This window comes from Erigeron canadensis, chromosome 9 (assembly GCF_010389155.1).
Source record: "Erigeron canadensis isolate Cc75 chromosome 9, C_canadensis_v1, whole genome shotgun sequence".
Classification (NCBI taxonomy): Eukaryota; Viridiplantae; Streptophyta; class Magnoliopsida; order Asterales; family Asteraceae; genus Erigeron; species Erigeron canadensis.
The window spans coordinates 3,747,669-3,765,694 of NC_057769.1; the positions used below are offsets into that span (position 1 = coordinate 3,747,669).

The 18,026-nt window shown below is 31.5% G+C and overlaps 1 protein-coding gene and 1 long non-coding RNA gene across 2 annotated transcripts; both read right to left on the reverse strand.

Moving 5' to 3' along the window:
* Positions 1-13,607: 13,607 nt before the first annotated feature.
* LOC122583067 (AT-rich interactive domain-containing protein 2-like) lies at positions 13,608-16,160 on the reverse strand. The gene is made up of 2 exons (XM_043755510.1): positions 16,122-16,160; positions 13,608-14,707 (listed from the first exon to the last, which is right to left on the reverse strand). The coding sequence occupies exon 2, from the start codon at positions 14,587-14,589 to the stop codon at positions 13,885-13,887; it is 705 nt and encodes a 234-aa protein (XP_043611445.1). The 5' UTR covers positions 14,590-14,707; positions 16,122-16,160; the 3' UTR covers positions 13,608-13,884.
* A 640-nt stretch (positions 16,161-16,800) lies between these two features.
* LOC122583068 lies at positions 16,801-17,792 on the reverse strand. Its single transcript, XR_006321308.1, has 2 exons — positions 17,483-17,792; positions 16,801-17,273 (listed from the first exon to the last, which is right to left on the reverse strand). It is a non-coding gene; the product is annotated as an uncharacterized LOC122583068 (long non-coding RNA).
* Positions 17,793-18,026: the final 234 nt, after the last annotated feature.

Genomic DNA, 18,026 nt, shown 5'->3' on the forward strand with positions numbered 1-18,026 from the left:
TTCATTCTCCTCTATCCCAAAAATGATAGATCATCATATATCCTTCAACTGTTCCTTTGTGTACTCGTTTCACACCCAAACTGGGAACCATTTTTGACTTTTAATTACCACGAGCCAGGTCCATATTTCCCTACCCTCCAAGGATTTCAAAAGGTAGCAGCCCGAAACTGTAAACATCACATTTATATGTAACTTGGAAAGGCATCCAGTACTAGGGAAAAAGATAGCCAAGGGTACCACGTCCTCCTCCCATAGTTATTTATCCATGTTGCAAAGTTCGGCTAAACCAAAATTCATACATATGTTGCCTGGATAGTGAATTAGTCTCTGTACGGGATTCTGCATACAAATAGGCAATCCCTTCCCACTGCAATCCCACGGAGCTTCTTAACCGCTATCATAACCTCTTTGCTGGCTTTAAACAAGCGATTATCCAAAGAGAAAGACCCACGCATTAACTATGAACTTGTTATAAGGGCTCTTAAATCTAACTATGATCTGGTTTGAGTGTTTGGTACTATTGATGAGTTTGGCTAAAGTTGCCGCTTTTACTATTAAAATGAGGCTTTGTGGATGATATAATTGTTTGTCTTTTACAAGTGAAATATGTCCTTATAAGTGAAATATTGTTTTAATAGAAGTATCAGAACTCAAGTTAGTTTGAGTGGATAGATTTTGTTAAGAAGTTCGTTTTGGTCCATTGAGTATCGTTAAAAACGTATTTGAGTTTGTTTAAACCGATATAAGTCTCGTGGTTAAATAATGTAAATACCATAGAATGTTAATGTTACTTTAGATTATAAAATGTTGAATGAAGAGTGAAAAATACTCAAATTATTTAAACCGATATAATACAGGTAAAAAGAAAATTTCATTTTTTATACTTGAGTCGAAATGCAATAATTAATGAAATGCAGTTAAATGGGTATTATAGTCAATATCCATTTAATCTAGAAAAGGATTGAAAAAAACATGGGGTTATGGAGGAATAATCTATACTATATTAATAAATAAATTACCATCTCTTCTTTTCAACTCTCTTCTTTTAAAATACCCAAAATATTCTTAATTTTTAACACATTTTTAACTTACACACTAAATCTACCCAATATATTCCTAAAATATTTTACCCTCATATTTATCTAAACTATCTATCTCCTTTATTAATTAATTTAAATATTTTCAACTAATATCTCTATAATATTCTTAATAAAGTTATTAACAAAAGATACATCCCTTAACCATTAAATAACTACACCACCATTTACGTCAATTACTTTTAAATTAATAACCATTATCGTTACCGCCGCCGCTAGCACCACCTGTTGTCGCCACTTTCGCCGCAATGTGCGGGTACCCATCTCGTAATAAGAGATGTGATTCAACATTGAATAAGTTTTTCCATTCGCTCAAGTTAAACAAACAGTATTCTTGTGAGAGAATCTTATATTTCCCCACATTAAACCATATAAATATCAAATATAAGCAGTGATAAATTAGTTAACATATCATAATGTAATCAAACTTATACTGTGTTTTTCAGTTTCTTAAAAGAGAAAAATTCTTTCCGAGAAGCTGACATGAAAACCTTTAAGGATCAGCAAAGTAATTTTCCCTATAACGTGGGGTCAGCGAGACAAATCTCATCTAATAAGACTATGAGGAGTGGGGGCAAAGGCGGCTTCCTATATAGGGGGGACTTACGCCATGTGGCGGGGGCTCCCTCCAAGAGTTGTCCTCATTTTTGTTTGAGTGAGACTCCTATTTTGGGAAGCCTCACTCAAACAAAAATGAGGTCAACTTCCCCACCCTTTTTATATATATATATTTTTGTTTTTTAATAATATTAAAAAATAACTTTGATATTATCTTTTGTAATTTTTTTTATATAACCTTTATAAAATACATCACTAAATATATTATTAATTTTTAAAAATTATATATAAAAATATAAAGTATAAATATATACGAGATAATATATATATATAGGGTGACAATCAAATGAGAACGAAATTAAAATGAGAACAAATTAAAACACTTAGGGTGCGTTTAGTTCAAGAAAACTCCCATGTTTTCTATTTTCATTTTCCAAGAAAACATGGAAAACAGGAAACGCGTTCAAATTGTAATTTTTTAGAAAAGTTTTCCTAGAAAATGAAAATTCCCTTTTCCAACTTTTGCGCTAAAATTAGAAAACTGTTTTTTTCAGTTTTTGTTTTCACTTTTCTATTTTCTAAAACAAAAATTAGAAAATAAGTGAATTTGATCATGTTTTCTAGTTTTCTAAAATGAAAAAATGAAAACTCCATCTTTTATTTTGAACGCGTTTTCAAAAATTTTAAGGGTTTTATAGAAATGAAAAACCTTTTCATATTCTAGAAAACTAGAAATGGAAAACTTAAAAACATTTTCTCCAACTAAACACGCCCTTAAAAACTACATTTTGATGCATTAAAAGTCCATAAAACTGACATTGTACATAACTAATTATCATTATTTAAGTGTTTAACAACACATTGATCCGTCAAAATCGAAAAAATCTCGTTTTTTGTTGGATGCATCATATTGATGAATATGCATCCAAGATGGATGCACAAAAAAAGCGTGATTTTTTCGATTTTGACGGATCAATGTGTTGTTAAACACTTAAATAATGATAATTAGTTCAGCACTATGTTAGTTTTATGGACTTTTAATGCATCAAAATAATGTTCACCGTTCTTATTTTAAAAGTGTTCCCACCGGAGTGTTACCTTATATAACATTTGAGGGTTGTTTTTGCAAAAAAAATGAATGTATAAGACTTAAAAACTAAACAAAATTATAATAAAGATTTCTCTTTCTCCCCATCCCCCCATTTTCATCTCCACCCCAACATTTTCAGATCCCTTTCTTTGTCTTTTTCTTTCTCACTGGATATCCATTTTCAGGCAAGTTTTTTTTTTCTTACAAATCTGTATATATATATATAGTTAAAAGTTATTTTGAGACCCTTTTTTTTGTGAGAACCTTTGAGAACTTTTCAAATCTAGCTCAACCGATGATTATTCTTTACATGAAAATTTTATTTTTTTTATACTTTTCTGAATAACTTATGTGTAATTTTGAAGTTTATAATTGTGTGGAGGCATGGATTATCATCCGTTATACAATTATGTGGAGATTTGGATTCTTGATCACATGTGCACAAATATTGATATGATCACATGTATGCAAGTCGATCACATGTAATCATAGCAATATTCGTGCACATGTGATCAAGAATTCAAATCTCCACATAATTGTATAACGGATGATAATTTATGCCTCCACACAATTATAAACTTCAAAATTACACATAAGTTATTCAGAAAACAATTAAAAAACAATTTTCATGTAAAGAATAATCATCGGTTGGGCTTGATTTGAAAAGTTCTCAAAGGTTCTCGCAAAAAAAAGGTTCTCAAAATAACTTTACCCTATATATATTATATATATATAAAATAGAAGCCAACAGCTCTATTTCTTGGGCGCGGTTGACGGATTTCTGTCCGGTTTTTTTTGAGCTTTGCTGTCCCTCGGGGCAATGTTCCAGGCAGCGTATAGGCGGTAGTGGGTGTCGTCGGGGAAAGAGTCCCCTCATTTATAACTGTATCCGGTTTATACAACCATGTGGCATGTCATGTAAACCGGTTTTGTATGTTTTTTTGCCATGTTATTTTCACCATGTTGTCAAATCGCATCGTCAAATTAAGATCTTTCTACATAAACCTTAAAGAAAAAGACAACAATTGACATTGGTACCAATTTCTTCAAATTCTTTTTAAGACATTCCAAAACTAAAAACCCTTTCTCGGATTTGAAGCGATTGACTAAAGCTTTTATCATTAACATCAAGAATTCTATCACCCATGAAATTACAAAAAGAGAAAAACCAAGAAATAAAAACTAAAATAAATATTAGATATGTAAATGGCTCAGAGTATAGAGTATAGTTGTAGAGGCTATGTTAGCGGATATTTCTTCCATCTCAAACCACCAGATCTTTCTCCATATCAAACCCCAATACATACATCTACATATAATGGCTCCAATCGCCATCTTCCCTCACTGCCGCAAGTACCACCCTTTTTCTAAATTGTTGTCGTCGACTCGGCGACACCCTTTACTTAGATACGACCATCATTGTGATTTTAGTGCCGTCATAGTAAGGTGGAATATAGTATCCTGACCAAGAAGAATTGTTATCCTTAAAGAGATAAAAACTTATTATTGTTATAAAACATCACTTTATTAAAAATTCATAGAACTAGCAAATAATTAGTGGAAAGCCAAGATTCTATTTGATGTCCTACTCCGTTAACTATAACACAAGTAATCTTACTAAGGCCGGTGCTTATAAGCGTCTTTTGGGTGCGTCCTCTGACGTGGAGAAGTTGGACGTCATTGGCAGCAAGATTCTCGCGAGGTGCGTCCGAGCAAAACGTCCTTGTGAAGAAGTTGGAAGATGACATGAGGTGGGGTCACAAATATGTTTTTTGTTTCTTTTTCTTTTTATGGTTTCTATACATATATATGTATGTATGATAATGATATAGAATATTTTTGTATATGTTTATGTATTGTGTGTGTGTTAATTTGCAGGTGAAGGATTGGCTTTTGTGTTTTGGCCGACCGATTATTGATGAAGACGAAGCTTATTGGGTGCTGTGAATGTGTGATGATATATTGATTATATATATATATATATAACTAATTTTCAAATTTAACCCTTAAATATTATTACATTGATAAATATATTTGCAAGTTTTATAAATTTTAAATATAACTCCTAAATTTAATTTAGTCTTTTAACTTTTATATATTTAAAATTTTATTAATCTATATGTGATTTTATTTTATGTTGTGTTTATTTTTTTAAATTTATGAAGTGCTTTTTTTTAAGTAATAAAATATAATAAAAAATTTGATGATGTAAGGAAAAAGTACCAAAAAGTTCTTCTTACAGACAAGAACAATTCTGAAGGGAGTCATGGGTGATGTGGCGCTGAGTTGGCAGGCAAGAAGCTCCAAAAAGCTCTTGCTTATAAGCACCGTCCTATATATTTTTGAGTAGCTACAGGTGTCCCAATATATTAAGTCATGGAACACTTATTGTCCTCTTTTGTAAGTTTATGGCATCCTTAATTTCTTCGGAGGAAAAAAAAGAGATAAAAACCTAATTATTATTACTATTATTAATATCTATTTTCCATGTAAGCATAGACATTGTGAATGGAATATATATGTGTAAATGTGGTGGTATGATGACGGTGCTAGATGGCGATGGTGGCGTCATCGTCAAATGGTGTAGTTAATTGATGTAAAATTATTTAATTTAAAGGGAGTAGTAAATATATTTTATAATATAAAGAACTGATGGTGTAATTTAATGTTAAAAGTTGGTGGTAATTTAATTCATTAAGGGTAGTTTGGTCAATTCGCATGTTCAATTTTTTCATAACTGTCAACATGTGACTGTAATTTTTATATAGTAGTATAAAAATATATATATCTCTATGTAAGAAGTTAATATACTTTAGTGGGCATAAACACATAATAGAATTTATATATGCACGTGTGTAAGTATGTATATATGTGTGTGTGTGAAAATTGAATATATAACTGTTAAATACCTAAGTTTAAGTATAAAACTCTTCACGTACTAAATTTTTAATATTTAATAGACTAACGATGGGGCCTCATGTTTTTAATGGATTAAAATATTGAGATTTGAGAGATTCTATACCAAACTTAGGTATTTAACAACCACATATTCCTATTCTTCTCTCAATGTATATATGTATTGCAAGATGGTCATATTTATATGTTTAAATTGATAGTTGATGTCAACATCAGATGAGGTCGATAAGGCATGACAAATGGCAATGCATACACAAAATCGATGACATGGCATACCACAAAAATTTGAAAACCGAATAACGGTTTTTAGCCTCTCTGTTATATGAGATTTATCATGTTAAACCCCACATTATATGGCTAAAAATATATATATATATATATATATATATATATATATATATATATATATATATATATCACTCATTACAAAACATTATATGAGACTTATCATGCAGTTGTAAAGTTTAATAAGATATATACTGTTGTTGTGTATAGTTAAAAAATATTACGAGGATATCACTTCCCGTCAACATATGAACCTTTTTAGGCCTTTCGCAACTAATTGTTTTCTCAAACATATTCACACAATTTTTGTGAACAAAATGATTGGCCACACAATTTTCCCATGACATTTTTTTTTGTCGTTTCTTTAGTTGAGAATGAAGATGAAAATGGCTTGGTGGGCCATGTAATCAGATTCAACCAATAAAAAGAGTCTTTTTTTTAAAAAAAAAATGTTTATTTTTAAGATTTAAAAAATTATTTGAGAAAGATTTGAGAAATGTATTATTTAAAACTAGAAAAATTTGGACCCCGCGTTGCGGGGTCTCAATTCCTTTATTGAAACGGTTCGTTATTTTAGTATATATGCCGTGAATTTTCGACAGCTTAATAGAAATAATTTTGTCATTAATATGTTTGTTTAAAAGTATGCAAGAAAACAAAACGTAACCCGTAGTAGAAACCTGAACGGGATGTGATATGACAAAAATATTAATATATTAATTCAGATATCAGGTGGATTCGATATAGCAAAATGCAAGTAGTGGTACGGGTGTATCACAATAAGGTTGAATGACAATTAAAAAGTGTGAAAAAAAACAAAAAAAGTAACCCGTAATAAAAAATCCGAAAAGGAAAAACAAAACTAAAAAAGAAAAAGACGTGACAAAATCCGAACAGGATGCAATGTGGCAAAATCCAAACTATAGGAAACGTGCGATGTGTCACTTTATAGCCGATGCGACGTGTCAAGTTTTAATAAGCATGGTGACTATTGATAACCATGCAAAAAAAAAACGAAAGAAAAAACTCAAAATGGGATCCGTAATGTCAGAATCTAAATAGTGATGCGGGGTATATGATGAACCAATAAAGGAGATCATATACCAAAAAAAAAAGGTATCAAAAAACCAAAAAAAACAAAAGATAAATAACCTTAACGAAAATAGGAATAACAAAGAAAAAATTAAATTTTGTGTAAAAGTTTCCAATATATTAATTCTGAACACAAAAGCCAAAAAACTATGATGAACACAAAAAAAAACCCCAAACAGGATCGAAAATGACAAAATCTAAATAGTGATGGGGGGTATACGATGAACCAATAGAAAGAAAAAACGATATAGCAAAAAAACTATATAATAAACCAGCAAAAACCGAAAGAAAAATAACCTTAACGGGATCCGATATAGCAAAATCCGAAAAAACGCGGGGTATAGGTGGACCAATAGAAAGAAAACACAAAAGAAAAAAAAAACTATGTAGGAAACCAAGAAAAACCGAACAAAAAATAACCTTAACAGAATTCGATATAGCAAAATCTGAGGAAAAACGCGGGATACAGGCGAGACCAATAGAACAGCACCACATGACACGTGACACTGTTCATAAGGCTCGTCATTAATGATATAGTAATATGAAATAAGAAAAAGATGATATATCGATTGATGTGACAAACTGACAATGAGTAAAAAGTGCGTTGGATAAGGCCTTGTATGCATAACATTGCATAGGATATATCATTTTACATCTTCAATTTTTGTTTTGTTTTCATATTTCTCATATCTCACCATTTTATGTAGCAATTAATCGGATAGTGAATAAGAGATTAGAAAGATATGAGATATGGCCTTATATGCATAATATTGCATATTAAATTTTCATTTATAACACATTAATACAACACATTAAATTTATTTAAAATATATATTATTTAACTATTAAATTTTCATTTATAAATAAAATCAAAAACGTGCAAGCTTAAAAATACAATAATAAAAACTATGTTGTTAATAACACTACTACTACTAGTGATATACCGGTGGTATAACGGTTATCGGTCCCTTCTTAAAATACCGGTCAAAATAACGGCTCCGATAATATCGGTGGTATTTACCGGTATTTTGCTTTTAACTTTCAGTTTTAACGGTGTTAATAACGGTCTTCACTTCTCAAGCAATCAGTCAGAAGGGTTTCTCTGTCTTCACTTCTCCAGCGACTCCCATTGGCATCAACAACACAACAGCTCCCATCGGTCATCTGTAACAACCTGTAGGGGGAGTGATTGACATGTTCGGTGGTGTTGGCAATTGTTGTGGATCAATGTTGGTAGAAGATGAAGATAATATACTTACATATAATTACTCGTATATAAATATATAGATATAGGGAGAGACAGAGACGAGTAACTGCCATATTTTTTCGGTGGGGAAATAGGTGGTTCTTTGCTTGTGGAGAGAAAAATAGTGGGTATTTTTGGGTTTGGGAATAGGTGAGGACGTGAGGTAGAAGAAAGACACGGACTTCAAAAATTAAATTGGATTTAATGTAAGTTTGGAGTCCCAAAGAAATACTAGTAAGTTGTTTAGAGTTAATGATCAAAATAGTGTATGTGAAAAAAATATTTACCAAAATGGTATACTTTTAAAAGTATTTGAGAAAAATATTTATCAAAATGGTATACCTTTAAAAGTATTTGCTAAAATGGCATTTTTTTAAAAATTATTTACCAAAATGGTGTTTCTGTAAATTTTGTATTATTTTGCTTAAAAACTAGATTTTACTTATTTTATTATCTTTAATAGACCATTAAAACTTAAAAGCTTGTAACAAAACTTACATCTATCTATTAATTTATCAACTCTATGTTCGGTTTGTAGTTGTTTTCCAGGTTTAAAGGTTTGGATCGAGACCGAGTTAAAGCATACGAATGATGACGCGAATTTTAACATGGTCATGTTTTTAATATTTCGTGATGTAGTGATAGTCGATCAATGCAAAAAAAAAAAACTATGCATATTAATGTATCATTCCCTTTTCTAGTTCTATAGTAATTTCAAATTAAAACATTCCACCTAATAAGATTAAACTAATTATATTAATAAACAGCAAATCAAAAAACACACCTTAGCTTCTGGTTTGATTTTTAAATTAAAAATGGAATAGAACAGAAGTAAGTTAGCTTTTATTTTAATATGCCTCGTTAATATATATTATTAAAAACAAATGTACGTAAATTCGTGTAAAGAATAATAACGGGCCATTCTATTTCTTTGGGCCCGTTTTCATTTTCTTAATGTGTCACTTCATTTTCTTTTTGACCCATCTTATTATGTTTAATTTTGGGCTTCGCAAATTATATTTTGATCTTTTAAATTACTTCCAATTTGTTTACAAAAGACCACTTATTTTAATTGCATATTATTATTTTTTAAGTTTGTAACACTTTTAAGATTATCTCATCTGATTACAAGTGAACTATTACATAGTATATATACACAAAACAGTATGATGTATGTTTTGAATATATATACGCCTAACCATCTTCAAAAAAATTTGTTTGCAATACTTATTAGTTTCAATGTTATTCCAGTTGATGTTTTATTATTATGGATTATTTTTGCTTCACTTTATATTTTCAATGATTTCGGAAATTAGCTTTAATTATGTTTGTATTATTAATTTGTTTTTTATTTTAAATATTCTACTTTCATACTTATTATCTTTTAGAATTTATATAATATATTAATCTGTTATAAAATTATACTGTCCATTTTTTCTAATTTATAATTGCTTTCTCATTAAAAAATCAATATCAACTCAGGTTTTGAGCTATATAATGTTTCTAAAAGCATGTAATAATTTTTACGTAGTACGGAACACAATACATATAATGTCTCCCGGGGTAATGTCCGGGTAACGTATCTCGTTCATTATAAAAATTAAATCCAAAGGGTTCCATTATATATTTTAAGAAGGATCCTAAATAAAAATTGTAAAAAATCTCTAACATATATTAATTTGCAAGGAGCCACCTTGAATATATGGTGGAAGTATATGGTGGAAGTGTCACTGTGTACAAGTATATGTATGTTACTAGTATTCCTTATAACTTTATGTACGTGTAAATGTCACTATGTTAGTATGTCTTACAACTTTAACTCGGTCTCGATCCAAACATTTAAACCCGAAAAACGATTACAAATCGAACATAGAGTTGATAGATTAATAGATAGATGTTAGTTTGGTTACAAGCTTTAAGTTTTAATGGTCTAGCTAGTAAAGATTGTAAAATAAGCAAAATTTAGTTTTAAGTAAAATAATACAAACCTTATAAAAACACCATTTTGGTAAATAATTTTTACAAAAGCATCATTTTAATAAATATTTTTGAAACTACACCATTTTGGTAATTATTTTTTTCACGTACACTATTTTGAGCATTAACTCAAGTTGTTTATATAATAATATGAGTATAAAATAGAAAAGGAGGTGAGTGACTGTTTGTGGTAGGGTCTACCGCTCCAATTATTTTCTAGCTATAGGTATAGTTTATGTATAGTATAATTATAATTATTTTCGGTATTAATTATTTTATATTTATATATATAATACATATTGTATAATATTTTAATTACCGTTATACCATCGACTCCAAGCCACTTCTTATATGCTTTGATTTGATTCAAAAGAAGTTCGCTTTATCTTCTCTTCAAAAAACACAAATCTATAACCAATAACTCAAATATCGGTCGAAGACCGTTATAACCGATATTTGAGTATTAACAACATAGAATAAAAGATGATAAAAATATGTATATAAGAAGAGTTTTTATATTGTCAAAATTTGTTTATTTAATATCAGTAGTTTTTATAATTTATAATTTATTTGTTTTTATGACTTTTATTCTAATAATACAATCATCTTTTCATGCAATAATTCAAAAAACGCATAATCAAAAGTGTTTATACTTTTGGATATAAAGAACTTAATCTATATAAGAATCACTATTATTTAAGTTTTTGAAATTGGAATTATATTGCTGCAATGTTTCGTAACTAATGCACGTAAATTCAATCACATTTTAATTTGGGTTACCCAAAACCCGATCAAAAAAACCCAAACCCGAACAACCCAAATCTTATTTGGTTTGAGTTACGGATAAATTAATAATTCTTCAAAACCCGAATAACCCGAACCAAATAACCCGAAACCCAATTAACCCGACCCATCAACACCCCTACATAGTACCAATCAACATTATATAGATTAAGAAGTTTCTTGTCGTGTTGTTGAGTTTATGGAAGTTAATTAGTAACCATTTAACATGAAAAGCCTATATAATAGGATAATTTGTAATAAAAAAAATCTCAAACATTTTATTACGATTAGATATATTAGTACATCTAAATGTACACAATTTTACACGAATTGTTATAGTGTATAAAGAAATTCAATCTTGTGCATTGAATGTAATGAATTTTCAAATCTGATTCAGTAGGTATATGTGACAACCATATAAACCGTCACGTGTAAGTTTTTAATATACAGAATTTTTAAGTTCATTACATAACGGGATTGAAATTTGATACACACTATAACAAGTCGTGTAAAGTTGTTTACATTTTGAGGTACCAATCCCTTCTTGAAACTCAAGACTATAAAAATATAAGTTTTAGGTAAAATAAAACAAGTGTAAAGGAAAACAAATAAAACAATAGGTTTCTCTTTACTGAAAATCACTGTGCATCATGAAAATCATCGTGTATTAATTGTTTCGTGAATCTTCGTGCATCAATCTAACCATGATCTAAGAATCAAGATCTTGTCTTATTTATTTTACTTTAATACTTGTTTTACAATACCCAAGAAAAAATTGAGAAAAAAAATCCAAACCCCTAAAATTATAATAGAGTTCCAAAATGAGTGGATTATTTCATTGTCACATTTAGAAACCACATGCGAACATATGGGCCTTTTTAGGCCTTTCCCAACCCATTGTTTTCTGAAACATTTTCTCACCATTTTTTTAAAAAACATGATTGGCAACACAATTTTTTATGACATTTTCTGTTGTGTTTTCTCTTTAGAAAGAAGTTGAAAATGGCTTGGTTGGGCATGTAACCATTTTCAACCAATGAAGTTTTAAAAACAAAATTTATTTATGTTTAAGATATAATAAATTATTTTAGAAAAACCTGAGAAAGAGATATTGTTAGTAGTGGTATTTTGTAGAATATAAATGAGAAAAAAAAAAAATGAGGTAGCAATGATGTGACAGTGAAAAAGAGATGAGAAAGAAAATGATGATTGGATACGACCTTATACGCCTAACATTGCATGGGATATATTATGTCATATGTTCAATCTTTATTTTGTTTTGGTGATAATGTGACAGCGACAAAGAGATGAGAAAGAAATGATGATTGGATAAGACCTTATATGCCTAACATTGCATAGGATATGCTATGTTACATGTTCAATTTATGTTTTGTTTTTATGTTCCTCATATCTTACCATTTTCAATTTTCATATTGCTATACGTTTTCCCGGTAATTGCAACACCGAACATCATAAGGAAACAAAAATGTTTGCGTTGGGGTAAATGCATTAAAAAAGGACAAATTTTAGCGTGCAGTACTGCTATAGTTGGTGGCGAACTTGCTTTGGCCTTGTTAGCAATTTTCCCAAAAAAAGGTCTATTGCGCATAGTGGTAGATTCGCATATACGTAATGCATTAATAAGCAATTACCGTGCGAAAAATGATGATAGGTCTTCAATTACTTCTTGTTGAAGTATCTAACCCTACCACTAGTAGCAACCAACATTGTATAGATCAACAAGCTTCATGTCGTATCGTTGAGTCTACGGAAGTTAACTAATAACCATCTAACAAAAAATCCATCGTCATCTCACACATGATGCACAAGTCACTCACAATGATCCGTGAAAAAAAAAGGGTGACAGACGGGTTATTTTCTGATTAACGGGTTGCAAGATTCATGAGTTGTGGGTTGTGGGATTCACAGGGTTGGACTATTCACAAGATCACATATCTCGGCCCAAACCCAGCCTCACCAATTTAAATGATTGTCGAAAAGTAAAACCAAAAACCTTAACCCATTTAGTACATGGGTTAACCGTGTCGACGACATGCAAACGAGAAGTGTTATGGCACGAGTATAAACAAACATAAAATAGTTTGAATATACGGATAAAATGTATACAACAATGATACTAAATCTTGCGAATGGGAGGGTATGGAGGAGGGAGAGTAGAGGGATGTTTGGTGCACACGGGTGTACCCGAAATAGGTAGAGAGGTTGCTTCCGGAATTTAATATTAGCGAAGAAAAACGATAAAACATAACCTTTTCTCCATTTTTGAAGTAAGAAAAATAGATATATAATATTCAACTTTCTTACTAGTAGTTTTAAACGTGTGTTAGGAAATCTAACCAAAACCCAACCCATATATTAAACATGTTAGTTATGTGGACCCTTTATATACCCATACCCGTTTAGCACCAACCCAAACACGCTTATTTCATGTTTTGTCGTGTCACAAAACCACCTTTAACAAAAAGGGACTCTGATGGTGCATCAAGGCTCCTCAGCTATATGAGCACAACGAGAGTATGTCTCCTATGCACCATGTATGATATTAGTTGTAGAGAATAAAAACACTTTGATAATACTACCAGGATCACATGTTATAAAACACAGCAAGTAGAGTGTGGACCATAGGCAAAACTCCACCAAATCCCTACCTATATATATGGACTTTGCCTATTGATGTTCCCTCAATCTGATCCTAGTTGGGAAAGTACTTGATAATAAAGAAAAAACGAGAAGAAAAACATCACCTGTGAAAGAATACTTGGAGATTGGAGCTAGTAAAACCTGACTTGTAGCACAGGTCCTGACACCAAAAGGTAGGGTCATCTTCGTCCAGTTAAGTACCTGGTGTTCACAATTTTAGAACTATACCCAGTCATACCATCAACCCGAGCCCTTTTTCTAGGCCCTTTGGAACAAGGAGGCTTTGACTTCTCCTCTTCATCATCTGTATCAACCTTCGTACAGCCCGACCTTGTTCGTATGCTCATTCGTCTAGGGATGTGTACATTGAAGTAATAGCTGACTATGTCTTTCTTTGACTTTCTTGGAAAACATTCCAACGCAGGTTTAAGGAACTCATCACCTGAAAGTGCACATTTTCTTATCAGATTGGTGAGCCTCTGCTGCTCGGGTTGTTTCCATAACTTGCCAATGGTTTCTCCCATTTGATCAAACCTCCATTTCTGGAAAGCAGGTCCCAAATTGTTCAGCAGGTTGGCTGACTTCTTACTGATGTGGTGTTTGACACATAAGATGGATCCAGGGGTGGCACAATTGCAAGATGCAGGTCTTCCTTTTCCTATGACATCCCCTTCACTCACTGGAGTCGAGTTTTTTGTTGACCATATCACAGTGCCCAACCATTTTGAAGAGTCTGATTTTATTAGAGAGCCACAAGGGTAATTTTTGTGAGGTGGGCCCCTCCAATCAGGCACATCAGCTTGAAAGCGTGGTCCAATCGGGATCGCTAATTGTAGTTTATCATCATTAATGTAGTTGAACCGGTCCACTAGAGTTGACTTCATGACTAATGAATTTGAGAATTTGATAGCACCTTCCAATAGTGTCACAAAGATCCTCAATATATAGAATACAAAATTCAGCGAGGTGGTATGGAACTGTGAATGAATCTTCGAGGGTCTTCTGAAATGAAATTACATAGTATATGTTTGTGTGACGTGGCAATACATGGAAGGATATTGAAGAAAAAGAGACTTCGAAGAGGAGTTTTTCAAGAAGATGGAGAACTATTTGCCAACGTATAATAACCCTCTATACAGGAAGAATAAACAAAAGATATGACTGCAAGATCAACGTGCTGTCATATAGACAATTCTTCCTTAAATGGCCCTAAAATACTGGACAATGTTCTTTTGTGTTTAAAATTACCAACTCACATACCCTGACTTAAACACATAACCACACCAATGTTGAGATATATGTGCATCTAACATCAACTAATACAACAAATTAAGAAAGAAACAGATAATATACTTTTTGGATAAATAATGATCATATAAACTTCATATATCAATGAAAAATCAAGAAGTAGGGCCGACAATATTCGATCCAACCTGAACTGAAACTAACCTAAAAGAAAATCTGGTTAGAATTGTGTATTCTCGACCCATGGACGAGCGACCCGGCTTAGGTTGGCCATCTAGGTTACAAGTGAGCCCGTCAACCCCCAAATATTTTGAACTTATATACAATTTTTCTGATAGGATATTTTAAATCCATGTACAACTTTTCTAGTAGGCTGATCCATCAACTAGACAACCAGCCAACCTGTTAACCAATTTGACCCGAAACCAACCTATAGGACCTGAAACCACCCAAAAACCCTTCAGCCTATTTGAAGCGCTAATTCATCAACTTGTTTAACTTGCCAACCAACAAACTCACTATCCCGACAACCCGTTTTTAATCGTGGATTGATGGGTTGTGGGTTTCGGTGGAGTTTTCCAGCCCGATTATGATATCAGCTTGAGGTCGAGTTCGGGTTTGGGTTGGGTATTTTCAACCCTTCAACCCCAACCCGACCCAATTGAAAGCCCTAAAATGAAGGGTTCCAAAAAATAACAATTAAGATTATGATATGACTTAATCACTAACATATTATTTTTAAAAAATAGAATAAGAACAAGAACTCCATGAAGAAGAAAATTCTACCTATTTTCAAGAAGATGCTATCGCCTCCAATGATGCTTAAAGAAACTTTAATTAAATATCAAATCAAGCATAATTGATTTACCCTAATCCCTATTTATAGAGTTGATTTTATAATAGTATGCAAAGTATTAATAGAAAAAAATTTATCATTACCTATTTTGATTAGACAAATATTATAAGCACCAATTTTTGTTATGGAAATATTATCATTAACTATTTTGACATGGAAATACAATCATTAGCTAAATTGATTATATAAATAATATGAACCTATTATGATCATGGAAATACTATCATTACCTAATTTGGTTATAGAATTACTATACTTTCCAATTTGAAAAGCTAACCATAAATAACAAAAGTCTAGCATGTTAGATATTCATACCGGTAAAGCCTTTCCAACCACTTATCCAATCTGTTTAGATGCCTATATCAATGGTTCAATGGTCACATCTAAAAACAACCAAACATCATTATGTGCAAGATTGTTACAATTCGAAGCCAACTAATTAAAAAAAAAAACAGCACAATGGATGATAATCCTAAATTCAATATTTTGTGAAAGAGCCCGATACACGAAGTTACCAACAATGTCTACCTATAATTAAATAAGGACTTTAGCAGAATTTAGTAAATTCAACCCTGAATCCGAGTCTCTAATCCTTCAGTAAAAAAATCAGATCCTTACAAAGGGGAAAATGTAAGCTAAGCTTCTTATTCTTAATGAGATTCACTAATTTGCAGTTAATTATCTTACTTTGATTCCTAAACATTGATGGTACTAATAACTATAATAGAGCACACCAAAACACCTCATCACAAACAAGCAAACCAATCATTGGACTTAGAAAATGAGCTTGATAATGAACTTGTAACAGATTAACCAAACTTAGAAACTATATCACTATCTATTCAATCCCATTTCCTGTTGGAGTAATCCTAAAAACCAGAAACAACTATGTTACTGCGTCAATCTTAGGGTACTAATGTACTATAACATGTAGAGCATCATTCCATTATCTCCAATCATAGGCCTATAATTCTGGTATAAGCAGCACAAAAAGTAAGAGATGAAACTTATCTATCTTTACCGAAAACTATGCTGCGGTTATCTTACTTTTACAACTTGTTACTGTATAATTAAAAGATGCCCACATAAATTAAGGACAAATAGCCAAGATAAAGCAATTGATTTATCTTTTCTCAATAAAGGGTAACTCTAGTTTCAAGTAAATTAAAGAGTGACTTGATGAGCTTTTCGCTGAAGTGGCATTTAGGCGTTCATTCACGCCAACATTTTCTTCTCCGAAAACAGTCTTTCTTCTCCGTCAAAAATTCTGACCAAACATTTTAGCCAAAATTTCGCCGAAGAAAAACCATCAACCTATCGGAGAAAATGAACCTGACGCGGACGCTTACATCGAATGCTAATTGACACACTGAGCCACGAAAGAGGGGGTGCTCTCGCTTTAGCCCGTTCGTTTAATGCTTATTTGGGCACGGGCAGTAGTCTAGACGATAGTAACGTCCTGGAGCCCTGCCACGTCAGCTTTTCGCTGTTAGACTCATCAAGTCACCCTTTATTGGCTTGAAATTCATCCCTAATAAAATTAGTGTTACCCCTTTATCACGAAAAGGTAAATAATTGTATCCTTTTGTCAATTTGACCTTAATTTAATCAATTCCCATAATTTTGCACATCAAATATTGGATATATATAAAATAAAAAGAGATATTAAATCTTACTTGATATGAGAAATATGAATTATATTGTCGTTGGAGAGCGAATCCGTGGCTAAATACCCAATTCGATTCTGAACGCGAAATAATTTTAATTTGTGTTCTTCATAGATCCAAAACTCACGAGCTATCTTTGTAAATGATGCTAATTTGATATAAAATGAAATCTATATGTATATCTTTGTCTATATATATACAAGATATAGATGATTAGATACAGATGATACAAAGGTGGCAATTGGTGATCGAAAAGATACGGAAATCTACCAGAAGCCGGTGACGGTGAAAAATTTTAGCGGCGAGAGAATATTCTAGTTTATTATTTTCTGTTTTAAATTAAAAAGATACAAAGGCCAGCGGATTTTACCAATAATTTGTCCATCAAATGTAATTATTAGTGTCGGTGATGGTATTATTGGTGGTGGTAGATATCAAGTGGTGTAGGTTGATATAATTTTGATAGTGGAAATTTTTAGATGATAAGGGCTTAAAGTGTTAATTATTAAAATAAAGGTTTAGAGTGTAAATTATCTATACTATATTATAAAGC